At 44.2% G+C, this 27,271-nt stretch overlaps 1 protein-coding gene across 3 annotated transcripts; it reads left to right on the top strand.

Moving 5' to 3' along the window:
* On the top strand, window positions 1-22,389 carry bicdl1 (BICD family like cargo adaptor 1). 3 transcript variants are annotated; one of them, XM_085787678.1, is made up of 11 exons: window positions 1-926; window positions 2,211-2,426; window positions 10,107-10,223; window positions 10,681-10,692; window positions 12,689-12,835; window positions 13,913-14,092; window positions 14,220-14,438; window positions 15,671-15,814; window positions 16,326-16,456; window positions 18,591-18,711; window positions 19,228-19,388. In XM_085787678.1, the coding sequence occupies exons 1-11, from the start codon at window positions 531-533 to the stop codon at window positions 19,276-19,278; spliced, it is 1,734 nt and encodes a 577-aa protein (XP_085643804.1). In that variant the 5' UTR covers window positions 1-530; the 3' UTR covers window positions 19,279-19,388. The 3 variants fall into 3 exon arrangements, with proteins under 3 accessions (XP_085643804.1, XP_085643802.1, XP_085643803.1); XM_085787676.1 differs by lacking the exon at window positions 19,228-19,388 and adding an exon at window positions 21,060-22,389 and having other exon boundaries at window positions 6-926; XM_085787677.1 differs by lacking the exons at window positions 10,681-10,692; window positions 19,228-19,388 and adding an exon at window positions 21,060-22,387 and having other exon boundaries at window positions 7-926.
* The last annotated feature ends 4,882 nt before the right edge of the window (window positions 22,390-27,271 follow it).

The following is a 27,271-nucleotide window of genomic DNA, read 5'->3' as shown; positions in this document are numbered from 1 at the left end:
ATGAGCTGGTCGGTTGTAGCAGGTCGCAGCTGGCGTCACTACCGTGGCGGGAACGCGCATTCAAGAAGGGAAAGAGGTTGAGAAGGCATCGGGACCGCGCTCATCTGTTTGACTGGCAAATGCCTCCGGTGTAAAAAAGGCCAATCATTATGGGGGACTCGGGACCCCGGGACGGCGTGGACCCTGACCGACCGACCGCAGCGCAGAGCTCATCGAGGAGGTTTATACCGGGATAAGAGCATTTTGCGTCTCGAATAACAGACAGTCAGTGAGCTGCGGACGAGGCGGTGTTTGCTGGGATTCAATCAGAGTCGCAACTGGGAAGGTTTAACTACAAGGAGAGAGGGACGTGAGGGAACTGGGAAGAGAGCAGTTGGCATAACTGGACCCAGCTCTGAATTTGGAGAATGATGGACGGATTGTCGATACTAAGCCGGTCCGGTCAGCCCAGCCCAGTCAGAGCAGGGTGGGTTCATCCGGAGTGAAACCAGTCGCCTCTCATCTGTTGGCTTCTCCTCCGCCGGGCGGCGATGTCCGCTTTCTGCCTCGACCTGCAGACGTCTGCGGTGGTTTCAGCACCGCTGGAGCTGGACAGCGACTGCATGGAGCCGCGGGCGAGTCCCGGCGGCGCCCAGGAGCCCGGCGGCTTTCAGGGTCATCCGCTGCGGCACGCCGGCTCGGGAGGCCTCGGTATGGCCTTGGAGGAAGAGCTGGCCATGCTCACCGGGGAGCGGGACGGCGAGGAGGAGCTGCCGGACCTAGAAACGCCTGCGGTGGGGCACAACGCAGACTTACTGTCGCTCTTCCGTCAAAAGGAAAAAGACTTGGTTTTAGCTGCTAAACTTGGCAAAGCGCTGCTGGAGAGAAACCAAGACTTGACCAAGCAATATGAGAAAATGCACAAAGATCTCAACGAGAAATTAGAGGTAAACCTTTGAAGGAAATGATATTTTTGCTTAAGTTTTAATGCTGCCTGCCATAAGCCTCTTTCTGGTTTGTCAAACGCCATAATCCTGTATCCAAGTTTAGGCCTTCACCATGTAAACAAACTGTAGAGCTTCACGTTCAGGCTATGACAGAGAGGGAGGCTTCATGTAGCGTGATTACTTATTATAGTAACATTATGCCATAAGAACATGGGAACTAGTTATTTAGAGATTGAAGAGAAAGACTCAGTGACCAGCAGCCAGGCTGACAAAAGCTGTAGCTCAGTCTGTGATTTATCTCACACACCATGTTTACAGTGGAGGCTGCTCAGTTAAGCTGTTGTTTTTGTTGTTTTCAACAAAAACAAAAAACCCCTCACACAAACCAACACGTGGCGTGAGAAACTATCAGGACTAATCCTGTGGCTGTCCACGGCCTACTGTATCTACTGTACATCTGTTCAGCTCTTTGATCCATATTCATCCCCCACGTTGCAGCTCAGAGAAATAAGCTGCCTCCTCCTATCAAACTCCTTTTGATATTAATGTCGTTCAAGTTCCCGATGATGTTGTTTTGTGGTCTTGTTTTGAATTTCTTTGATCCCTCCTTCGGTTTGGCCTCATACCCAGAGATGAAAACAGTGGCCACACAGATGCCAGCTGCTTCAGCCTCGGTCTTAGCCATAATATCAGCTCCCCATCCAAACTCTGGCAGTCGTTAGTGCTGCAGTGCATCTGTTCACCTTCACTACCATCTAGAGAATAGAAAGAAGCATTGTTTTATCTGAACTGTCACTCCAGGAGCCAGGGGCACAAGATACTGTTTCAGGTTGAAATCCCCAAATTACATCCCATCATATTCAGTTTTGGTTTCAGTTCAGGTTCAGGTTCATTCACTCTTTAGCACTTTTTTTTTACACAGGTTCTGATGTGTGGTTGAATAGTCATTAAACTTTATTTGTTGTTTCCACGTGAGTGCTACATTCACAGCTACAGCACAGAATGAGAAAGAATGTGAGTTATGCATGAAGGACATTTTGAAACCTTGAAACTTTATTGTCATAAAAAAAATCACAAGTAAGAGGATCAATCTTTACATTCAGTGAGCATAAGAGAGCAACTTTCCCAGTCTGCTGAAGCACCAGTGTCCGTGCGGAGCATCTGACTTTGTCCCACAATCCCTGCTTTCCCTGGATACTTAAGAATCAGGCCAGCGTTGTCCACAAAACCCGAGCAAGTCAAGGTTTAACCAATATCACCCTCTCTCCCCTCATTCGCATGCAGCACTTGGAGCAGGAGAAGCATGAGCTGCGCCGGCGCCTGGAGAGTCGAGAGGGGGAATGGGAGGGCCGCGTGGCCGAGCTGGAGACGGACGTCCAGCAGCTGCAGGGCGAGCTGGAGCGCCACCAGGTCCAGCTGAGGGAGGCTGACAGGGACAAAACCAAGGCCATCAGTGAGCTCTCCGAACAGAACCACAGACTGCTGGAGCAACTCAGTAGGGTGAGCTGCGTCCGTGTGTGTGTGTGTGTGTATTGTGTGCTTCACATGTCCTTCTTCAGATGGACCGGGTCGATCTGCATGGAGAAGTTAATTAGCCAGGGCTTTGAGCCAGTGTATCACATGGTCCTAATGCTGTTTTAACACCCTACTAAGAAAAGAAACCTCCCAAGGAAATTCTACTGTGTGTGTGTGTGCATGCGTTCTTTTGTATGGATCCGTCCCCGGCCTGGCCTGAAGGCCACTCAGACCAATTCAAGTCTGCCTGGCTGACATGACACAAGGTGCTCAGCCAAGTAAAGATTCATCATCCCACAGGGCAGGAGTCTACCTCCATTCAGCCGCTCTCTCTCTAACTTCACCTGAATTATGCCGACTCATCAATATAAAAGCGGAGCTTCCGGGTGTTACGGTGAATAATTCAAAGTGATTGGACTGCACACTTATGCAATAGCACTATGCCTATTGACAGGTAATTTGAGTGCAGTCATCACGACTGGCCGAGCAGGAACGGTCTGATATGAGATAGAGGTGGGGGAATAGACAGGTGGATAGATAGATGAGAGAAATGCCTATAGCAGCACTCAGGGTTGACATGAGGACCAGACGCTGTGTTCCTGCTGACCTGATGTACCGTACACACATCAGGGCAAACTGAGATTGGCAGTAGATGCGGATTGATGGAGCAGAGAGTGCTAGCATTTGTAGCTCCGGCTGATTAATCCCTGCTAAGGAGCTCAAATACTTCAGTTGCTCAATCTGCACCAAAAACAGGGACACTTTATCCATGCAGCGTATCCATACCTAATATCATTACTGTATCGAATGAAGCAGCGGCCTTGTGTGTTTGCCCGCTTCATACCCACATCGATAAAAGTATGATTTGCCAAGGCGACTATACAGAATGATTGATCAGCATATTTCCTAAACCCTGTGTCATGCTAACAGTTGTTAAGGCTGAGCTTGCATTTCACCAGCAACAGGATCACGTCATGCTACCTAGTCCTGTCCGAGGGATATACAGTCTAAACACCTGTAAGACCATATCAACTTAAAGGGAGAGTTCAACATTTTGGCAAATTGTCCCATTGCCATAATCCCTATAATTTTAGCAGTAGGTTCGTTACCTTTGATTGTTGGTGCAAGCTATTTTCAGAATGGCGGAGCAGAACCTTGAGCTGCTCAGAGCTACGCTACGGAGGCTAATGGGATTTCTTGGTTTCCCTCATCAAACTCATCAAATACACAATCCAACAACTCCAAAACACTCTGGTGGACAAGTTGTGACCTGCACATTCACCACGCTATGAGATAATAACACAACGTTATCAGACAGAGTTGTTTTCGGGACTGCTTGCCGAAAAACTGCCCCTGACTGCATCACCTGTTTTGCATGAATTTACCTCGGAAACATAGTGGTGGTGATGAATGTGCAGGTCACAACTTGTCCACCAGAGCGTTTTGGAGTTGTTGGATTTTGTATTTGATGCGTTTGATGAGGGAAACCAAGAAATCCCATGAGCCTCCATAGCGTAGCTCTGAGCAGCTCGCGGCTCTGCTCCACTGTTCTAAAAACAGCTTGCACCGACAATTAAAGGTAACAAACCTACTGCTAAGACTGTAGGGATTATGGCAAATTTGCCAAAATGATGAACTGTCCATTTAAGGGCTTTAATTAGAGGCATCACTGTGTTATCAGCTGCCAGCTAGACTGGCATTGGTGGCAGAGACAACATCTCAAGATGCCCAGAGCTGTACTGTATATAAAAAAAAAGGTTGACAAGCCCATACAGGTGTTTTGATGATCACCTCCATCAGCACTGCTATGGCAACGCTCGCTCGCTCTTGTGTGTTCTTGTCTCCTCCCCCTGGGAGAAGGTCCGATCTGCTGCCAGGCACATGATGCTCAGGGAGGTAGAAGGCTCCATGTGGCCGATATGAACCTCCAGCTCACAGCCGTACAGAGAGACAGAGAGCTCTGCTTGTTGTCGTGATCTGCTGAAATTAGCCTCCAACCATATCGTGCCCCGACACCGTCATCACATTGCAATCAAGGACTTGGTTTGGACGGGTCAGTTGTGATGGATTTGCCGCAAAAGCAGGCACTTAGCATAATTAAACTGCATTTGATTGAATTGAAAAACCTGGATGTGGGAATCTGTAGAGATATTCAGTGGAAGTGGTTTGTATTGTGTTTTTTTTGGGGGGGGGGGGGCAGCGTATCTTGTGGTCTTAGTGACTCAGTGAAATTCATGAGACCTAATTGACTCCATCGATCCAGATCTCATGATTCAGAGCGTTGGGCAGGACAGAGGGAGACCTGCTGGGTAATAGAATAAATGAGGTCAGCCACAGTGCTCTGCCTATCTCTCTCCTTCTCTCTCTCTCTAATTGTACCCTTTTTTCTCTCTTACTTTCATTTCTCCCTCTGTCTGGACTCATTACTAAGAAATGGGCTGTGACTAAGTAACCTTAACTGTTTACAGCTCTGACTAAGACCAGTAGTGAGCTGGAGATCTGCTGATATCTTTGAATGGAGGATAACTCTGAATGTTAACTCTTCATATGGAACATCTTTTTATGATCTAAATTGGTCTGCACGTGTCCTCCTGGAAGCTCCATCAAAAAACTATGGACCAGGACACGTCCCTTTGTCCTCCTACACCTGATTATGTGCTTGTCATTGCGGTCCTTTAGAGTGCCAGCTGGACATCACATTTCAGAGAGCGGTGACTGGACAATAGACAAATCTATTGAGCACCAGTCTTCTAATTAACAGAACAACAACATCCACTGCCTCTAGCTAACAGTAACACACAAACACAAAGAGGTGCAGATTAAAAATGAAGCCAGTTTGTGGCTCCCATTACAACACTATAGACAATAAATAAATACATATTTCAAGTACTTGAAATTATAATGAATAAATGATTAAAGAAATGGAGAAAAACAAAACATAAATCTGAAATAAATGTTGGTAGTTAGTAGTTAATCAGGACATCAATAAGTAATCAAATTTCTTAAATGTAAATTATTTCCCAACATTTACAAGGAAAATATATCATTGATACATATTGAATGATTTTTTTTATTACAACTTTTGACGTATCAATCCAGACACTGATTTCTTCACCAAAGAATCAATCATTACTAATTATCATTATTGATTCACCTTCTTTGTATTAAATTTACCTTTATCGATTTTATTGAATGAAATGGTTTTTTTTTCTTCCAAATTCTTGCTATTGATTTATCCATGTATTGATTAAGTTGAGCCAGTCATTTTTTGTCCATACATAACTAAAACACTTTTCAGATTGCAGCTACACACACATAGAACCCAACCACATGATTTCTAAGACAAACCTTTCAGGCAGAGATGAGATGAATAAAAACACTACACCCCCCCCCTGACAACCCAGGAATCTGTTCTTAAAGAGCCTTCAGTTGGCTGCAGGAGGACGACCTTGAGAAGCCAGGGCACTCCATGGGAAGTGATGTAAGTCATGGGGTAAGATGCAGCGCTGAGGGGATTAGGCTATAATCCTTGGCTAATAGCCTTGCCATATGCATTCAGCCCAAAACCAAAACAACTCCACTCTATACTCTGCTTAATTAATAACAGCAGGTAACTTCGAAATTTGGGCAAAGCAGATCTAAAAATGTAATCTCCAGCTCTGTCCTCAAATCTTTTCCTGGGCTGACACATATACCCCCTGTGGTTATTTCTCTATGTGTGGGTGTGAGAGTCTCTGCTGGGCTTGTTTGAGTGAATTTCCCATCATTATAGATAAAAACCTAACGTTATATTTCATACACCGAGTGGGGAAAAATAGGTGCAATTGATCCAGGAGTTGAGCCTAGGAGGCATGTGCCGGTCTGTGTGGATTTTGAGCGTGACGACAGCCAGGCTCCTCAGGCCTAATCTGATCAGGGTGAACGAGCAGGAAAGGGGCCTTATTCTAATTACATTATCACACATGCTCAGAGAGGGCTGGAGATGCACTGACTCCAGCATAAGCGTCTACATGCTTTATGGCCAATTCTACTCCCCCCCCCCTCAATCTGTAGGATTTACTTAATTAAAATTTGACAGCAGCCTCCAGTGACTCATCAAGGTTGTTTATTTGAAGCCATAGAGAAGGAACAATTCACAATTTTTGGACTTGCCGTGTACAGCAGTTTGACATGAAGGGGGTAATGTGAGTATTTTTGAATGACAAAAGCAAAAAAAAACAACTAAAAATCTGGTGTCTAATGTTGCTTGTGGCTTCAGTGTGTATCCAGATCACACTCTGCACCGGATTCAGTTTCACTCCTCCTCTTACAACCTCCAGTCCCCGGGCATCCGTCCAGCCGTGATCTTTGCTCACATGCGAGTCACCGGAGCACAGAACGTCTGCCTCCCGTCAGCCCACGGTGCCGTAGCCGTTGCTCTCGGTGGCGTTGGCAGCCCTGTGTGATTGGTACGCATTGTCAAACTGAGGATTTGTTATGCAACCATTTGAAAAGTGGGATTGCCCACCCACCCTCCCTCCCCGAGTCTAGACGCGGCAGCGCTCTGTGAAAGTGACTAAGGAAAATACCAGAAGCACTGAGACCACAAGTCGCAGCTCCACCAATCCTATCCTTCTCCCCCGGTTGCTATGACTACCAGAGTGACATGCAAATTGTAACTCCATGTGTTGTTACCATGGGAATGTGCTCTCCAGAATGGCACTTGGGTACAGATAGTTCGATGCTATAGTATATATAGGTTTTGCCACCGAAGACCCACAGTCCACCTGCAGTCACAAGCTCTGCAAACAGTGAATCAGTGAATCAGCAGAAGTGATTTCTGCTTTTACTGCTTTCCGTCCTCCTGCTCCTCCTGGACAGAGTGTATCCGCTCAGGTAAATGTCAGGTCGGGGGCTGTGAAGGGACACGTCTTCTTTCTCTGTTTGGTTTGCTCCTGTTCGTCCTGGTGTGCTCATCATGCTTGATCTGGGATATCTGAGCAATTTATGCGCAGATGATAATCTGCAAATCCGACAGTCTGCAGTCATCTCTCTCCCTCTTTTTTTTTTTTTCATGTGATCTCAGTGTGTCAGCTTGTCGGGGCCAGTGGGTCAAATGTGCCGTCTCCGCTGTGACCCGTCACCACGCTGACCTCCACTGGCCGCACATCTGTTTCCCACACAGAGAAGTCACAGCGTCGCACAGCTGTCGAACCGAATCCCACATCTGGACGTGGACACATTAGCTGAATGCCCACTGGTTTGGTTCAGAGGCATTAGCTCATAGCACAGCAACGAGGTTAAGTCCTTCAGTATGTCAAACTGTCGTTGGTAGGTAGGTGAACTTTATCATCCCCATATATCTGGGACCAGAATGCAACAGCTTAGACTCTGTAGAGAGAGGGAGAGTGCAGTCAGCCACAATGGCCTGTGCCTTCTTTGTGGCTCTGGCTCTTTATAAAAGTAAAAGTTCTTCCAACTCAATCCCAGAAACTTTACTGCACATTCTCACAGTAAAAAAGGCTTGGTAAAAGGCTGAGACCTGAGCTATATGAGTATGGGTAAAGAAAACCTGACTTTCCAGACCATATTATGCCATCAGGTCTTGAGAGCAAATACATTTCTTATATTGTGTGGTGTGAGTCATTCAGCAGTGACGCTCTGCCCTCATGTTAAACCTGTTTTTTAGTGTCAGCGAACACATGGATCTTCTCCATATCCATGCAGTATAATTCCGTCATCAGACAACCTATCCACAGTGATTGACAGCTTCACTTACTCTTTTTGACTTGTTGTTACATGGTGTGTATATAGGGAAACTTTTTTTTTTTTTTACTATATTGTCATATCTTTTTGGTGTTCCTTGAATTGATGATACCTGAATCTCAGTCCTCTCTGTAATAACACTGGGAAGAGGATGATTCATTAATTTATTGTAATTAAAAAAAACAACAAAAAAAACTGTGCAGATAACTTGTAGTATAAACCTTTAGTGCGAGGAGAAAATGTGGAAATGCATAACTTGTTCTGACATCCTCATAGTTTTTTTTAACAAGCCACTGTAAAACTCAGGAGTAGTTACAGTGCCTCCGTCATCGTGTTAGTTACCGTTCAGAGCCTCGGAGCCGTGCAGCTGAGGCAGAGTCTTCCTGGCAGCTTGTCCTTTCCAGAGACTCCCAGCACAGCACACACACACACACACACACACACACACACAACAACCAAGTGTTACCCGAGGACACAAGTGAACTGAAGTAAACTAATGTTTCTACACAACTGGTTGTTGAGACTCTTCTCATCCCTCTGTGAGCATCCTGGGAAGCTGCTGCAGTGTGTAGTGCCACCTACAGGCTGAAGTTCATAGTGATGCCATGACTTCAATTCATTTCCACTCAGAGAGATGAAAAGACAAAATATACAGTAACTTGACCTGAACATGTACTTGGTTAATGGATTTTTGGTGATATATATATACACACACACTCACATACTTATATAGGCCATGTTTATTCTCCTCAGTGCACTATAAAAAATGAGTCATTTTTAGGTTTTTACTGTTGCCATGGCAGTGATGATAATGCGAACAGTAGCTTCCGGAGAGCAGCTCTATGCTAATGAAGACCAACACTGTGTAGTCTGATCCCACCTGTCCAATAAGCTTGAGTGTGCTGCTGTGCTGGATTACACACACACACACACACACACACACACACACACTGCAGTGGTCTATTTAATGCTTTCCAAAAGGGCCGTGACATTTAGGTGAAAGTGTGCTTTTCAGAGGAACGGCCATCGAATGCTCCATTTCCAGGAAGAGACTGGGGAGCAACACATCAGTTACACTGAGCTCATTGTTTTGCACACTTCTTCATGTGTGTGTGTGTTTGTGTGTGTGTGTGTGTGTGTGTGTGTACACTTTCCCATCAGACTCCAGTGAATGAGTCACCTCAGTATCTTAGTAAGCGAACACAGACTGAAGAGCTGCAGAGCAATGTTTCTAATCTAACTGAGCATTTAAAGTGGCGCTTTAACAATGTGTTGTTGTGTCAACATCACCACCACCAACAACAATTAAAGGGGAAGTCCACCGATTCTACACAAATTGGTTTACAGGTCCTCTGCATGTGCTGCATGTGAAAAAAAGTTGTACGGGAGCTGTGGTGCCCTTCTCTTTGCAAACCCAAATAAAAGAAAGTCACAGTGGCTGATCCGTGGTGGTGTAAAAATACCATTTCCTTTAACCCACCAAAATAAATGCCGAAATGGCTCTTACTGGAGCTGTGTGATGTCACCTCAAGTGATGTCACTTCAGTCAGCTTTGGTTGTGGCTGCAGTTTGAAGATGAAAACAATCTGAGACTGTGGGTGCAGGAAAAGATGTGAACTTAGAGCTTTGTGGCTCCCTGCTGCTCAGAGTGGCTCCCAGCTGCTTTAGCTGCTACTGATAAAAAACACCTACTGGTAACTCTCCAGCTGTGTAATGTAGGTACTGTACTGTAGGTGCCAGGCAAGAAGGAGAATACGGAATAAGCTGCATCGATTTTCCTACGTTCTCCTGTGAATCTGACGGCGTTACAGCAGAGTAGTGCTAAATCGGAGGGGTATATCTAAAGCATGAGCAGACTCATTTAAGGCAAAACTTTGGCTCACTTTGTATTCTGTTCTCTGTCCGTCTGTGTGTGTCCAGGCTGCAGAGGTGGAGAAGCAGCTGTCCACTCAGGTCCATTCATTACGGGATGACTTCAGGGAGAAGAGTATGTCCACGAGCCAGCACATGACACGACTGGAGACTCTACAGGCGGAGGTGAGCTTTCATTTTTCCATTATGGGCTTTATCACTTTAGAGCTAAACAGAACTGAAGAGTACAGCTCATTTCTGTTTGCAAAAATAAATAGTTTGTTAGCCTCAGTAAGGAGCCTGCAGGTGACAGCAGATAGGGATTTTACCCCCCTGTGCAATTATCCTGGGATTACCAACTCATCGGTCACACTGACTGTTTGGCAAAAGTTACGTAGACTCACTTTGAAGTTGGAGTTTCTAGTGATACACTTCTTGAGTGAAAATCCCATTAAAGGAAAAACAGTCCCATTTTTCAGAGGGCAGTCTTCAGCTTTCACCTGCCATGCTGCTGGAACTGTTTCTTCTTTTCTCTTAAACTTTATCTTCTCCTCTCTCTCTCTCTCTCTCTGATCTTTGTCTTTACCTCTCTCCTCACCCGTTGTTCCCCTCCCTCGCCCTCCTTCCGTCACGGTTGGAGCAGCAAGGGCTAGAAGTGAGTGGTAACCGAACGCTCTCTGTCTATCAGCCAGACTGCATGCTGCATGGAACATCTTGTAAAAATGTTAGAAACAAGGATTGCATTATTATTTTCCTTTGAACGTACAGCTGCTTCTGCCCTGTCCAGTTCAATTCATTCACATAAAGGATCCAAACAGGATCTTGTGTTGTTACAGGAATAAAGGGGGATTTATATATACAGTGGCATGCAAAAGTTTGGGCACCGCCGGTTAAAATTTCTGTTAAAGGGATACTTCACCCAAAATCGATAATTTACCAATTTCGCTGTCATGCCAAGGAAGGGTTTGGAGAACTTTCGTATTATCAAAATGCTTTTGGAGTTCCAGGGGGGGTCCGGCTGGCAACGGATTTTCATATAATGGCAGTGGATAGAGTTCACTTTTGAATCGTCCACAACACCCACTATGAAACATCCAGATACCTCCATACTGCTCGTCTGTACTGACCCAAGTGTCCTGAAGCCGCCTCATAAAAAAGTTGTTCGGAAAAAAAAATGTGATCTGTGTTTTTATCCTTGTTGTAGCAGTAGCTCCCAGTGGCTGCGCGATATTTGCTGCAAGATGTTCTTCCGTGTTTACATCATACATCCAATGGGTTTCAATGGCGAAGAAATCTTGCGCATGCGCACAAACATCAACAGAGCCACTGGGAGCTACTACAGTACTACAACAAGGCTAAAAACAGAGATCACATTAATTTTGTCCGTACAGCTTTTCCATGTGGTGGCTTCAGGACACTTGGGTCAGTACAGACGAGCAGTATGGAGGTATTTGGATGTTTCATAGTGTGTGTTTTGGACGATTCAAAAGTGAACTCTATGCACCGCCATTATATGAAAATCCGTTGCCAGCCGGACCCCCCCTGGAACTCCAAAGTGTTTTGATAACTCAGGAAGTTCTCCAAACCCTTCCTTGGCATGACGGTGAAAAATTGGTAAATTATCGATTTTGGGTGAAGTATCCTTTTAACTGTTCACATGAACAGAAATTTTGACCAGGGGTGCCCAAACTTTTGCATGCCACTGTAGATGGAAAAAACATATTGAACAATCCCATATGGCAATCCCTGTTTCCTGAGGCTTGAGCATGAAGAACATGCTTGGCAATCAGAGCATGAGACGTGTTGTGTTGTCAGTCGTGTTCATGTATGATATCAGCCAGACATGTGATGAACAAGGACTCAACCAGAGCATAACAACAGCTGAGATTTCCCCCGTAGCTGCTCTTCAAAGCCAGGCAGAAAACACCCAGACTGCAGAGCCTGTGCTATAATTGGGAGAAAAGGCTACTGCTCTATATTTAGCCGCGATACTGCAATGTCTGGGTGCTCCCACTTTTTCCTTTGCTTTTATTTGACATGTACTGATGATTAATGACTTTTTTAGCCCTATTTGCGTAAAGACGGTGACTACAGCATCACGAAAATACCCAGGACTTCACATACGGTAGTGAAAACAACCGATCCACATGTAAGCTCCTGCGCCGTGAAGTAGGTTACCAGATGTAGGTCAAACGCAGGAGGGATGAAAGTGAACAAGTGAACTGATGTTTGTTTAATGGGGAAAGCTGCTCAAGTGGCTTAAAGGAAAGAAGAAAAAAAACAATTCACAAGGAAAAAGTTGTGATGCTGCAATGTCAGCCTTTAGTAGAAGGCTGTTACATGGTCTCACCTTGGTAAAGGAGCTGATATCAGGCTTTCTGGACACCCAACATTCCTGAACACGAGGGTGGCAAATAACGCCTACACCCGTGCTAGGCAACAAACATTCTTCAGGCCAGTGGGAGTACTTTTTAATCTTGTGTAAGAGCCCAGCTTGCCTCAGAGTCAGAAAAACAACAAAATCTATCCTTTAATCAGGTCCATAGCTGCCCATCTGTCCGTCAATCGACCAGGAATTCTGAACTCTCTTTTGGACATAGTGCCTATTTCCTGCGGCGCGGTAACTGACCGGTGCCATTTGACATTTTTAGATTAAGATGCTGTCGGAGAGGAAGATGGAGCTGGAGCGCCGGGTGCACGCAATGCTGGAGGAGAACGAGCTGCTGCAGAGCACGGTGGACGACCTCAGAGAGAGGACGCTGGTGTTGGAGAAGCAGTGTCACGAAAAGGACCTACAGGTACGGTGACGCGCACAAAGGACTGTTGACCTTTGAGATCAGCTAATACCTACGGAGATATTCTACATTACTGTCTGAAAAGCCATTTTTTTTATTTTTTAAGGTGTGCATACAGTATATTTTGGGCCTTTTGCCTTTAAAGAGATAGTTCAACATTTTGGCAAATTGATCCACTGTCATAATCCCTATAGTTTTAGGAGTAGCTTCGTTATCTTTAATTGTCGGTGCAAGCTATTTTTAGAACGGCCGAGCGGAGCTGGGAGCTGCTCAGAGCTACGCTACGGAGGCTAATGGAATTTCTTGGTTTCCCTCATCAAACTCATCAAATACACAATCCAACAACTCCAAAACGCTCTGGTGGACAAGTTGTGACCTGCACATTCACCACGCTATGAGATAATAACAGAACGTTACGAGACAGAGTTGTTTTCGAGGTAAATTCATGCAGAACCGCTGATGCGTGTTCTCGTCGGGGGCAGTTTTTCAGCAAGCAGTCTCTGCATTTACCTTGAAAACAACTCGGTCTCGTAACATTCCGTTATTATCTCATAGCGTGGTGAATGTGCAGGTCACAACTTGTCCACCAGAGCGTTTTGGAGTTGTTGGATTGTGTATTTGACGAGTTTGATGAGGGAAACCAAGAAATCCCATGAGCCTCCGTAGCGTTAATCTGAAAAGCTCGTGGCTCTGCTCCGCTGTTCTAAAAATAGCTTGCATCAACAATTATAGGTGACAAACCTACTCCTAAAACTATAGGGATTATGGCAATGGGCCAATTTGCCAAAATGTTGAACTATCCCTTTAATGGATAGTATAGTTGAGACAGACAGGAAATGGGAGTCAGAGAGAGGGAGAATGACATGCAGCAAAGGGTTGCTTGGGATTCGATACGGGGCCGGCTGCGGTGGACTATAGCCTCTGTATATGGGGCGCCTGCTCTACCAACTGAGCTAAATGACGCCCCACCATCTTTAAATTTACCCACTAAAATCTGCCATTAAATGCATCAGTGCTCCTCTCAGCCTCTACATATATTAAATGTTAAATTCCTGTTTTGCCCCTCGTTGTCGTGTCCAGTTGCGACAGAGCCAGCTGGAGCTCCACGAGGTTCAGGTTTCCCACCGGCAGCTGACGGCTCAGTTGGAGGAGCTGTCGGACGAGCACAGCCTCCAGAGCCTCACGCCGCACCCGTCCAGCCTGCTGTGTGAGATCGAACAGAGCATGGAGCAGGAGGAGCAGGAGCAGGAGAGGGAGCAGGTAGACCTCATTATGATCACTGCATGGCTGTAGGATGATGGTTCATAGCTGTTTGCCTCAGCCAGCAGCAGCAGCAGCAGGTGTGTGTGGTAACTAAAACACTCCCCTCCTCTTCTTGCCCGTGTAGTTGCGTCTTCAGCTGTGGGAGGCCTACTGCGAGGTCCGCTCGCTCTGCTCCCATCTCCGGGGAAACGACGTCACCGACTCGGCCCTGTCCACCGACTCTTCCATGGACGAGTCCTCGGAGACGTCCTCAGCCAAGGATGTGCCTACAGGCAGCCTCCACACCAGCCTGCTGGAGCTACGGAGGCTAACACAGAATCTGCTGGATGGGAACGAGTCCACGGTAACAACTCGTGTTTCATTTGAATGAATCTTGCTTTGTAAATCAAATGGAATTCGCTGTGGCATGATGAACTTTTTTGTTTTTTTGGACCTGCGTTCATGTTTTCATTGTTTACAGCTAATAAGATTAAATATGTAGAGACAAACAAAACCAGAGCCTGTCAGGAACTTCCTCTTGTGTTAATCACAGTGTAACGCTGCCCACTCCTCTGTGTTTCTGGACACTTTACATTAAATTAATGCTCACACTAAGATCAATTGTTCATTGTTCAAATCAGTTCAGTTCCATATGTATATTTATTCCTCATCAGCTGCTGTGCAGAGGAAAACAATAAGAGGATTTTGTTTCCAAGTGAAAATTTTTCTAAAATGTATTGAATTTCAAAACCTTAAACCTGCCTTTTTAAGCTGAGTAGGTATGAAAGCCATGACAGGACATGGCTGTTTGTCAGAAGGAGGTGGCTTCCAAAGGAATTTCTTTGAAGTGGCTTCTCCTACCTAAAGTGATGCATATTAACCAAAAAAATAAATATTCATCCATTACTGTGAATGTTTATTCTCAGACTCAGTGGATTGTATGCAAATGCATGCATGTGGACTGATGTTACAGTTTTGCACATCCAACCATCTTGCCGTCACAGTTTTCTATTTAAATTCTCCCAAAGTCACAGCAACTGATTTAGATTAGATTAGATAAACTTTATTGTCCCCAAAAGGGGAAATTTGCACCGTGTAGCAACAAGACAATAAGACATATAAGCAGCAATAAGCAATAAGCAGTGACAGACATACAAACAATAGACATAAGTACAGTGACAGACATACAGGCATAGACGTACAGACAAAGCAGCATTGCACAGCATCAAAACCACAGCAGTCGGCATTATCAGTTCTAAAAGAGAGGTGTAAAGTAAAAAGGACAGAAGCTTGGCTTGGTAAAAAATAAATAAAGGAATTTAAAAGATCCTAAGATCAAGGAAATTATCAGGAAATAATTCCTGATATTCAGGAATTATTCTGCATACGGTATCTATTCCTGAACAGAAAATTAACAGGAAAACTATAAAATTCCATAAAGTGCTGTCATAGTGGATCATCTACCTATTCTCATTAAGTTAATGATGTTGCAAAGTTGATACAAACTGTTTAAAAAAATAAGTGGGATGCAGCGTCATGGGTATTGACAGCACAAAGACAGTGAGGTGTGTGTGTGTTGTGTGTGTGTGTTGACAGGGCTCGCGGCGCAGCGATGAGGAGGCTCTGGAGGAGCAGGTGAGGAAGCTGGGCGAGGAGCTGAGGGAGGTCAGAGACCTGTACGAGGCCGAGCAGGACAAGACGCGCGGCGGCCAAGAGGAGCTGCTGCAGCTGCACAACCAGGTACCCACTTCCTCCACCAGATTAACGCCCAAAGACAAACACGTCGGCACCGAGGCTTTGAGGCTGATCACGTGGACAGCAAAGTGTCAGACAGCCGCTCATTAATTCAACATCACATCCAGGCCTTCTTGGTGGAATAACATTGCTTTAAGGATCGCTCACGTCTAAGAATAACACCGGGCCGAGCCAGTGCTGCGGATGAATTTCTCACCAGCTCCAGTGTGTGAGCCTGTGTGAATTTGATGTATGCTGTTTATAATGTAGGACGTTGCTTTAACCTTGTTTTCATCTGTGAGGACAGCTCGCCCCCCCTCCTCTGGGTTTATGATGCCATCTCAGAGAATCTACACTAAAACACACGGCCAATTTATTTTCCCCCTTGAACTGGGTCAGCTTAATATCTCACACATGAGCGCCCCTCCGTATAACGTCGCCATTAAAGCCTCGAAGCTGTCAGGATGACGAGGCCCGTGTCTCACACATCTGCTTTGTTCTCCCATGTGACCTGCAGATGGCGCTGCTCTCTGTAGAAATGTGCTCTCTCCGGGAGGACAACGACCGGATCAGGATGATGTCTGAAGTCCGAGAACCCAACGAGCAGCTCCAGAGTGCAATCAGAGACCGAGACGACGCCATAGCCAAGTACGAACACATCACAGAATGAATACTATGCAGTTAAACCCAATAATGTCATGTAAAAACTGTACAGAATGAGTAGAATGTAGCAGGTTCTCTATGATAGGGGTTCCCCCCCCCCAATAGCATTAGCCTCGGGACCCCCTTTGCAAAACCACTGAGGTGTTTTTTTCTCATTATTTATAGATCATTTTCATCTTTTAGTACAGGAAGGTAAAACAAAAGACAAATACAAAACATTGAACAATTACCCATATTCAAGGTCCGGGGGTGATCAGGAAATCCAAAAGAGTATCATACCCAGTACGCGCATACAGTCTCACTCATTGGCCAAATAGGCTTGCCATTTCACAAAACCACTGAGTTTTGAAACAGTTAGCAGTAAATGGTCATGATGTCATGAATGACAATTTGTCTGCCAGGCAATTTGAAAGATTAGCATGGCAAATAAGGTTTCGATATGTTATTTTATCATAAATAATGCCCAAAATACCATAACTTTATTTTATTTTGTTATTTGCATTTGTTGAAAAACAATAGAAAATGCACGCACATCCACAAAATCTAAAAGCTGGGTGCCGGACCAAAAAATGCATCAAATAGGCAAAACACAAAGTCTGCACACCAGTAGCAGCTCCAAGGTAATTGTTTATTATCACCTTGATAATAAACAATTTGCTGAGGACCCCCTAGGAACCCCTGGCGGCCACCCAGGGGGCCCCGGCCCCCACTTTGAAAACCACTGCTCTACGATACATATACAGTTAGTTGCATTACAATATATCACACAATAAGCCTTAATCAGCTCACATTGACCCAATGAGCTGAAGGACAGTTATCCTGGTGATGACATCAGGGAATGCAGTCAAATCCCTAAAAAGACACGTGATGAAACAAGACACAGTAGGAGTCAAACCATCGCCTGATTTTGGAGGAGAAAATGAAACATATTACCCACACTGCTTCTAACCACTCACCACAGTTTATGGCTGCCCCCGTTGGTGCAACTTTGACCCTCTGCTCCTGCTGTAGTTGTTGTGCACGCACCAAAGTCTCGCTGTGCAAAGAGGGATGTTTGCAATATTTCAGCTGTGCTCAACTCCTGCAAGGACAAAGTGATTTAGTGACGATGGCTGAACTGTTGTTAAAAACTGGCTGCATTTATTTCTTCTCCTGTCAGACTTCATTGTAGTGATGTTTCCTCGGTGCACCCATGACTCTGGTCAAGCACATTGCTTTATTAGCAACAGATCTCATGATCAAAAGTAGAGAAACAGACGTAATGAACTGGAATTATCCCTCTGCAAAGAGTACTTAGGTACAAATGATCTGATTTAAAGGTCCAGTGTGTAATATTTGTCAAGGTTTATTGGCAAAATATGAATACATATATATTTTGGGGCTTTTTCATGCCTTTATTTGATAGTACAGTCGAGAGAGACAGGAAATGGGGAGGCAGAGAGAGGGGGAATGACACACAGGAACGGGCCGTCCGATGCGGAATTTGAACCAGGGCCGCCTGCACGAGGACTATAGCCTCAACACATGGGGCGCCTGCTTAACCTACTGTGCCACTCGGCGCCCCATGAATATAAATATTTGTATAAGTGTATAATTGCTATAAAATAAAATCTGTTTGGTTTTCGTAGCTTTATAATTCTTCTTTTATATATACATATAGCAAGGGTCTTGCTTAGAGAGTGTCGCCATCTTGCGCCGCCATGTTTGTACGGAATGGAAAATCCAGCCAACCAGAGAGCACGTTTCAAAATAAATAAATAAATAAACAATAGAATGATTTAATAGATAAATAATAGGATCAGAATGCTAGATGTCACCGTTTCCCCTCATTTTACACACTGGACCTTTATGGGAATTTATATTTAGCTTATTTTTGTTGAACATGTGTAGTGCTGGAGCTTCAGCTGACAGCCTTCAGCTTTATATTAGCTTCATCTCTCTTCTAACATGAGAGCAGTGTTGAAACTCTCTCTTGTCTCCAGCAGGAAAGTGAATTTCCCAAAGAATCAAACTCTTTATTTCACAGTTATTCCAAGTCATCACCATGTGTATGAGTATTTCCCAGGACTCTGTAGGAAACCTTGATTTTCTGTGTGTGTGTGTGTGTGTGTGTCTGCAGAAAGAAAGCGGTGGAGATGGAGCTGGCCAAATGTAAAATAGACATCATGTCTCTGAATAGCCAGCTCCTGGACGCCATCCAGCAGAAGCTCAACCTGTCGCAGCAGCTGGAGGCCTGGCAGGTGGGTCAAAGGTCACGAACCCGTACTTAGTAAAAGCCCAGTGGTCTTTCTGTAGCATGTTGGAGCAGCTTTTTGTAGCATTGTTACACAAAAAAAACTGTGAATTTTGTTGATCCACTTGTCAATAATAAAACTAGTCTGCAGACTGATACACTACATCTGTGAGAGTGAAATGGCACTAACAGCTAGAAGAGTCTGTCCATGTCCCCTCCCTCCCTCCCCCCCTCCCCCTCTCCCTCCCCCATCACTTGTGATTAGCGTCAGCATATTTTAACACTCACACAGAATCTGTGCACGTTCACCAAACCAGTCAATTAACTTCTGAGGGAGTATGTCAGCTGCTTGGATGTGATAGGTGTCCGTAAGGAAACATATTACAGATGTCACTATGGGACACTGTGTATGTGTGTGTGTGTGTGTATGTGTGTGTATGTGTGTGTGTGTTTGTGTGTGTCCTCCCTCCCCCTCCTCATCCCTAACTAGCAGCTCTTTCCTCTCTCTTCTCCGTGCCCACAGTTTGCCTCCTCAGGGCTCTTTACTGTTTGGCTCTTGTGGTTTCTGATCTAGTGGCCTTTCTCAGCTTCCGTACCACCCTTTCTCCCCTGTGGTACCCCCCCCTCCTGCCTTAGAGGTGAGCCCGAGCTGCGCCATCTCGCCGTTATCACCCCCGCACTGACTAACTCTAACTCGGCTATGTACAGCCACGCTGAGCCATTCCATGCCGCGGTTTAACCGCCTCAGGAGCAACGCCCATCACCGCTTCCTTTCTGTCTGAAACCATCAACCATCACAGAGACCATCCAACCCACCACCTCTTCTCTCTCCACCTGTCTGTCTGCTCTCTCCATTCACCTGTTACCCACCTACATGTTTGTTTAGGGGCTGGGTCCACTGGTCACCTGACCTGTTCTGAGATGAATACACACACATCAAAAACACCTCTGTATCCAATGTAGCTCTTAAAGGTTGGGTAGTGTGATAAAGTGTGTCCAAGCAAATTTACGTCGGTAGAAGTACATGATATATTTAAAGGTATATTTCAACATTTTGGCAAATTGGCTCATTGCCATAATCCCTATAGTCTTAGGAGTAGGTTTGTTACCTTTAATTGTCAATGCAAGCTCTTTTTAGAACGGCGGAGCAGAGCCGTGAGCTGCTCAGAGCTACACTACGGAGGCTCATGGGATTTCTTCATCAAACTCATCAAACACACAATCCAACAACTCCAAAACGCTCTGGTGGACAAGTTGTGACCTGCACATTCACCACGCTATGAGATAATAACAGAACGTTATGAGACAGAGTTGTTTTCGAGGTAAATTCATGCAAAACCGCTGATGCGCGTTCCCATCAGTTTTTGGCAAGCAGTCTCTGCATTTGCCTCGAAAACAATGGAAACAACTCTCATAGCGTGGTGAATGTGCAGGTCACAACTTGTCCACCAGAGTGTTTTGGAGTAGTTGGATTGTGTATTTGATGAGTTTGATGAGGGAAACCAAGAAATCCCATTAGCCTCCGTAGCTTAGCTCTGAGCAGCTCACGGCTCTGCTCCGCCGTTCTAAAAATAGCTTGCACCGACAATTAAAGGTAACGAACCTACTCCTAAAACTATAGAGATTATGACAATGGGCCAATTTGCCAAAATGTTGAACTACCCCTTTAACATAGATGATATTACATTGAAAACTGGTGTAGTTATAAATTTTAAAAAACGGTCCCATCACTAAGCTTATGTATCGTGTCATGGGTAGGCTGTACAGTGTGGGAATAAAGGTTGAATTTAATTCATACAAGCTGTCACAACATTACTATTTATCGTACTGACGGAAATTTGCTTGAACACACTTTAGACTGGTGACATGTCCAGGGTGTACCCCGCCCTCGCACTATGCCTCCTGGGATTGGGTTCAGCCCCCCTTAGTAACTAATGGAGGGATGTTGGATGATAAATGTTTACTTTTTGGAGTCAGTACTGAGTAACATGTCATAAACCCTCAGTTTCTTCAGAACAGTGATTATATCCCAGGGGTCTCAAGATGATTAACAGGAAAGTAGAAAAAACGTATTTATGCAACACTAACTTAGGTTTGTTTGTTTTTTAATTCTGATATTTATGTACTGACTGAATAATTTTGCCTCCTCAGGCCTCTAAAAGCTGCTCATATAAATTATTCTGGAAGAAAATTTCAGAATTACTGGGGCTGAGAGGTGGTTGTGGTGTCTGTGTGATTAGTACCTAACAGGTCAATGATTAATGAGCCCAGTCTCCCCCAAACCTCCTGTATCCCCCCACCAGATGTCCTCTCTCCGGACTGTCTCTCATTCACCTCTCTTGTCCTCGGCCGTAGGACGATATGCACAGAGTGATTGACCAGCAGCTGATGGACAAGCACCAGGACGAGTGGCGCTCGGCCCCTTCCTCCCTGTCGGGGTCATCGCGGGCCCACGGCGGTCAGTCCTCCAGACGAGCTCACCGCATCTCCGACCGGGAACGGAGACTTTTCTCTTTTTTCAAAAAGAACTGAGCCCTGATGGACTGGCCCCCCCCCGGCACAGCAGACAGAAGGAGGGAGTGACGAGGAGGGAGTGACATCGTAGTACAGGGGTAAAAAACGCAGCCAAAGACGGGCGGTGGCACACACACTGAGGTTTGGGGGGCGGGGGGCTCATTTTGCACTTTATCTGTACCATTACTCTTCTCCTTACTGATTAATTGGTGACTGCTGACAGTAAGAGATGGAAAATATAAGAGTAGGACTTCCCCAGAGGCTTTGGCCGAAGCCCCTCTCATAGAAAGCTCTCGGTCTTACAGAACATGAACAGGGTCACAAAGTTTACCTCCAAAGAGGAAGGTTTCCTTGTAGTGCCTATGACCATCTCTACTAGCCCACTGCCAACTCTGTAGAGAGGGGAATACCATGTACAAACTCTTCTTGTATGCATCCCAGTTATCAGGCTAAGGAGTCTGGGGAAAGACAGGTGGGTACGCGGGACAATGCAGGATCATGGGAAAAAGATGAGGACAGTGACAGAGCTGTACGTCGACGAAGCCGCAGCCGACCCCCAGCGTGATCTCTCAGGTTTATTCATTTGTTCAGGGGGACGTCCGGAACACGAGGCAACAGCTGTATGCATCAGGACCATGGCGTACTGTATATCTGACAAAAAGAATGCTTATTTTTTTATTGACAGACATGCAGTTTTCTCATTTTACAGTGAGTGCGTGACATCCCAAACCTCAAAGCAAGGAGAGGAGAAAACCTGTAAAGCAGCCCTCCAGTAATTTACCATCTCACAGGAGAGATATTATAGCTGCACAAAACAATATTTTATATATGAGAAAAGAATCAAATAACTATGTTTCATATGAACGGGGGCCACTGGTAGCTACAAGCCCACAGAGAATTGTTCCTAGACTACAGTTTGCCTTAACCCTATGGAGCTACAGTCTTTTCTACAGCCACAACAATTATTGTTTGTTTGCAACCTAGTGTTCTGCACCGGGCAGCTCTAATAAACTCAGCCCATGATTTCCTTCCAGCACCGAACAGCAGACTGACAGTCAGTGACCTGCTGGTGAATAGAATCCAGCACGTAGCAACTAAAGAGGAAATATATATTGGTCATATTGGTCTTTAAACTTAAAACTTCAAATAACTACTGTGACATTTGAACAAATATTTGCTAACGCTTGTTAAAGGGATAGTTCAACATTTTGGCAGATTGGCCCATTGCCATAATCCCTATAGTCATAGCAGTAGGTTTGTTACCTTTAATTGTCGGTGCAAGCTATTTTTAGAACGGTGGAGCAGAGTCGTGAGCTGCTCAGAGCTACGCTACGGAGGCTAATGGGATTTCTTGGTTTCCCTCATCAAACTCATCAAATACACAATCCAACAACTCCAAAATGCTCTGGTGGATGGGTAAATTCATGCAAGTCTCTTTTCGGCATGACCCGGCTTGCATTTACCACGAAAACAACTCTGTCTGGTAACGTTGTGTTATTATCTCATAGCGTGGTGAATGTGCAGGTCACAACTTGTCCACCAGAGCGTTTTGGAGTTGTTGGATTGTGTATTTGATGAGTTTGATGAGGGAAACCAAGAAATCCCATGAGCCTCTGTAGTGTAGCTCTGAGCAGCTCGCGGCTCTGCTCCGCCGTTCTAAAAGTAGCTTGCACCGACAATTAAGGGTAACAAACCTACTGCTATGAGTATAGGGATTATGGCAATGGGCCAATTTGCCAAAAATGTTGAACTATCCCTTTAAACTCAAAATTTCAAATAACTACTGTTACATTTGAACACGTATTTGCTAACCCTTGTTAAACAGTTGAAATTTGTCTCTGCTGCTTTTCTAGTTTGCTCCATTAGCCAGAAAAACTGCAGCAGTAAATTCAAAGCGGCAGAGTCTGTGATGTCCTGCCTGCTAGTTGGCTCTATCAAGCCAGTCCTACATATCCCATAATGCAACCAGTAATCTTTTCATGACATCTCTCCTGGCTCCTCTCATTTAGGTTTCTGTCCCCGACTTCATGTCACTACGACCAGGTTTAATGTATCAGTGATGCACAGTCCAGTCTGAGCAGGGTAACAGGCTCCATCCATCAAGTGAATGTATAAAAACCAGCACTTTTTATTTGCAAACCTCCATAGTGAAACCTCTACGACGCCCTCGTGTCCCCCCTCCCCCCGGCATCTGAATAAACCTGTGGGCGGCTGAGGTTATTGTCCAGGTGGCATGTTCTTCTACAGTACACGTTATATTTAACATTTAAACATTTATCCTTTTTTTCAAAGAAAAAGACACTGTCTGACATCGTCCCCATGAACGTCAATCATCTTCCTAGTTGACCAAATTTTCCAAAATGTTTACATCAGCTTGAGAAGGAGGAAGGACCGCTGTACGCAGACGGCTTATCCACTCTCCACGTCAGTCAGCCGAGCTCACCGACAACCTGTTGGGCTTGGTGTTGTGGACGGCCTGTCGGCGTACAGAGACTCCTCCAGACTTCCTCTGCAGTGGTCAACATCCCAGCTGCTTTGGTTCACCACTAAAAGAAAAAGGTCTACCTCCATTCTCATTGCTTCAATACTTTTCATAGGCACTTTGATTTCTTAGCTGCCGGGCTTCCGTTTTTAGGCGACATATCTGTATCTCCATCGGTAAAGCGGTACGTGTTGACCTGAAATCTCCGAGCATGAATGACTTTACAGTGTGGCACAGTGATGTCTCATGTGTGTCTGCGTTTGAACTCGTGTCTGATGCAGCTGTGCAAACCTATGCAGATGTCTTCTTGTCATTTCAGCTGGTTGTTGGGAAGGATCAACCCAAAGAATGATTTTTATTAAGAAAATATAAAATAAAAAACCTAACAAAAATAAAATTGCAGAATAGGTTTGGATGAAATCAATATATTTATAAGAGAAAATGCATACATTTTGAATGAAAATCTTTTTTAGAGAGAGAAATATACCTGTATGTTGTTATTTTTAGGCTCTTTTGTTTCTCATGTGTGTCCTAACAGTGAGCAGGAATTACACTGGTGAGCTGGACATGATCGCTCATGCATATGTTTATTTGAGTGTGTGGGTGTGGCGGGAAGTGGAGCTGGGAAGAGATATTCATGAGCTCGTCCAAGTGCTGTCCACACGATTCACCGCTAGGACGAGAAAGACAGCAGGAGGACTCGTGAATATAGAGTTTTAATCCAAGAGTGCCTGAAAAGGAAATTCACACAGTCCAGTGCAGCTGACAATTCTTGCGATCACTTTCAGATAAGTCTTCCTTTATGAACACTTTACACACCATAAACATAACCAGTGGCTTTAATAATGGTTAATCATTTAACAATGGTTAAAAGTTGACATCTGAAGTCTGTGAATGTAATTATGTGTGGATCTTCTCATCTGTCAGAAAGTAAAAGAGCACATTTGTCTAATGTAGAACTAAACTTTTAATAGTCATTAATAAAGTCTATTTATATTAATAATTGACAAATGTCAAGGCCGATAGTTTCTTAATAAGACAAGAGCAAAAGCTAATAAGTCATCGGTAAATGTTAATAAATCATTTAGAGAATAGACCGGATGAAAGTCTGCACTGGTACAAAGGCCGTGCCGTTCTGTTCCAGGGGATGAGAGCTCCAATGACTCACTGGATGAGATTAATTAAAAGGTCAAGCAGGAGGAGGTTAATCACCAGCCTTTAAGATGCTTCACAACTTTAAAAGGCCAAAATGTGTTTGTATTGTTTGATACTGAACCTTCATTTAAGCAAGGACGGTCTAACTGAGATTAAAAACCTCTTTCTTTCTCCAGCGTCCTGGCCAAAACAGTCGGCGGCGATAGACAAGCAAAATCAATTGCACAGATAATCACAAAATCTGAATGGAACAAATTGACCTTCATGGCGTTTTAAATACGCTGAAAGCTGCTGGGTCTGATACAATCATAGAAGGGAGGGTTCTATTAAACATTAATAAAGCCATTAAAACGCTCATTAGAAACTTCGTTCACCGCTCCTGTTTGATCAGAAACACTGAAGATAACAGAGGGAACAGGTAACACTTTATAATAAGTCCACACTATTAAGCATTAGTTAAGCTTTAAATATTAATTCATCATTTATAACTAGGGTTGCAAAGGGGCAGAAATTTTCCAGTAAATTTCTGGTAAATTTCCAGAAGCTTTCCATGGGAAATTAAGCTGGGGAATTTTGGAAATATTCCAAATTGGAAACTTTCCGTGGGAATTATGGGAATTTCTTGGAATTATCAGGAATTTGTGGGAATTAACTGGAAATTGGGGGTAATTTAAACAAACTGTATCATATCCAAACATACCGTAAATGTAAATTTTGTTTTGTCATAAGCAGACATCCATTAAAAATAATACAATTAAAAAACATGACGTTTCAACAGATTTATTTGTGAGTAGAACTTTATCAAGTTTTAATTCTTGTATGAACAATCAATTATTTTACTGAACTACAAAAACATGAATGTTGAGTAAAATATTACTAATTACCTATTAAGGGCCAACCTTCAATTTTGTAAATTTCGGATTTATTCCCGTTGTTCCCATATATTCCCGTTAATTCCCATGGAAAGTTTCCAACTTTGAAAATTCCCGATATTTTGCAACGCTATTTATAACAGTAGTTAGTTTGAGCCTCATTGGCTGATTGACAGGTGAGGAGAAGAAGCCCCCTGCCTGCAGCAAGCTTGGATTAAACAGCAGTCGCTCCTGCCACAACCAGACGGTCACTAGTCTCTGTCCATGTCACGTTCTGTTAGAGAAACTCTTCACTGTATCACACCGGGTTGTGTTCACATGTTCACATGACCATGTCCCAACTGCTGTGTGTGTTTCCTGTCTGTATGTCATGTTGAAGACTGTCGCTCCGACGCTGTCGACTGTACTGATCCGTTTTCCTATTGAAAGCATTTCTAAGAGTCCGTCTGCTGCGTCTTTCTGTGGCAAAACATCCTGATGGAAGAGTGTGTGTGTGTGAGACAGACAGACAGACAGACATGCCACCGTTTGTGTGTGTATAAGTGTGTGTGTGTGTGCGTGTGTCAGTCAGATGTTGTTTTGGATTCAGTGTTTTGGGTGGGCTCATTGTGCTCCATGTGAGTGCTTCCATTCAACCGCTGACTACCGGCACTGTTTAAGTTACAGAATGCTTCAAACTATTCAAAATATTTACCATGCAATTTTCTTAGCATTTTGGTGGGGGTGGGGTGGGGTGGGGGGGATTTTTTTGTACAAATAAATACTTTACAATCTGCTTGTCTCGCTTGAGTTGGCCCAGAAACACAGGACACAACATCTATCTATCTATCTATCTATCTATCTATCTATCTATCTATCTATCTATCTATCTATCTATCTATCTATCTATCTATCTATCTATCTATCTATCTATCTATCTATCTATCTATCTACAGTATCTATCTATCTATCTATCTATCTATCTATCTATCTATCTATCTATCTATCTACAGTATCTATCTATCTATCTATCTATCTATCTATCTATCTATCTATCTATCTATCTATCTATCTATCTATCTACAGTATCTATCTATCTATCTATCTATCTATCTATCTATCTATCTATCTATCTATCTATCTATCTATCTATCTATCTATCTATCTATCTATCTATCTACAGTATCTATCTATCTATCTATCTATCTATCTATCTATCTATCTATCTATCTATCTATCTATCTATCTATCTATCTATCTATCCATCCATCCATCCATCCATCCATCCATCCATCCAGAGCTACACCCATCAACCAGGTAATTGGATGTAATGTTGTGACTGATCAGTGTATTTTTTATTTATTTATTTTTTGTCAGAACAAGAAGTCTTGTACTTGAAAGTACAAATTAAGTTTCAAATCAAATGACTAATGGTTCAGAATGAACTCTTACAGTAAACAGACACTGACCAGCCACAACAGTAACCACAGCCATGTGGCTGATCACTGTAATGACTGTGTCAGGGGAGTGGCCGGAGCAATAAGTGTGGTGGTCTCTCCAGGTAA

This window comes from Trachurus japonicus, chromosome 9, assembly GCF_045865225.1.
Source record: "Trachurus japonicus isolate A0001 chromosome 9, Traja_1.0".
NCBI lineage: Eukaryota > Metazoa > Chordata > Actinopteri > Carangiformes > Carangidae > Trachurus > Trachurus japonicus.
The sequence above is the reverse complement of the archived record's forward strand: the minus strand, read 5'-3'. Positions and strand labels throughout refer to the sequence as shown.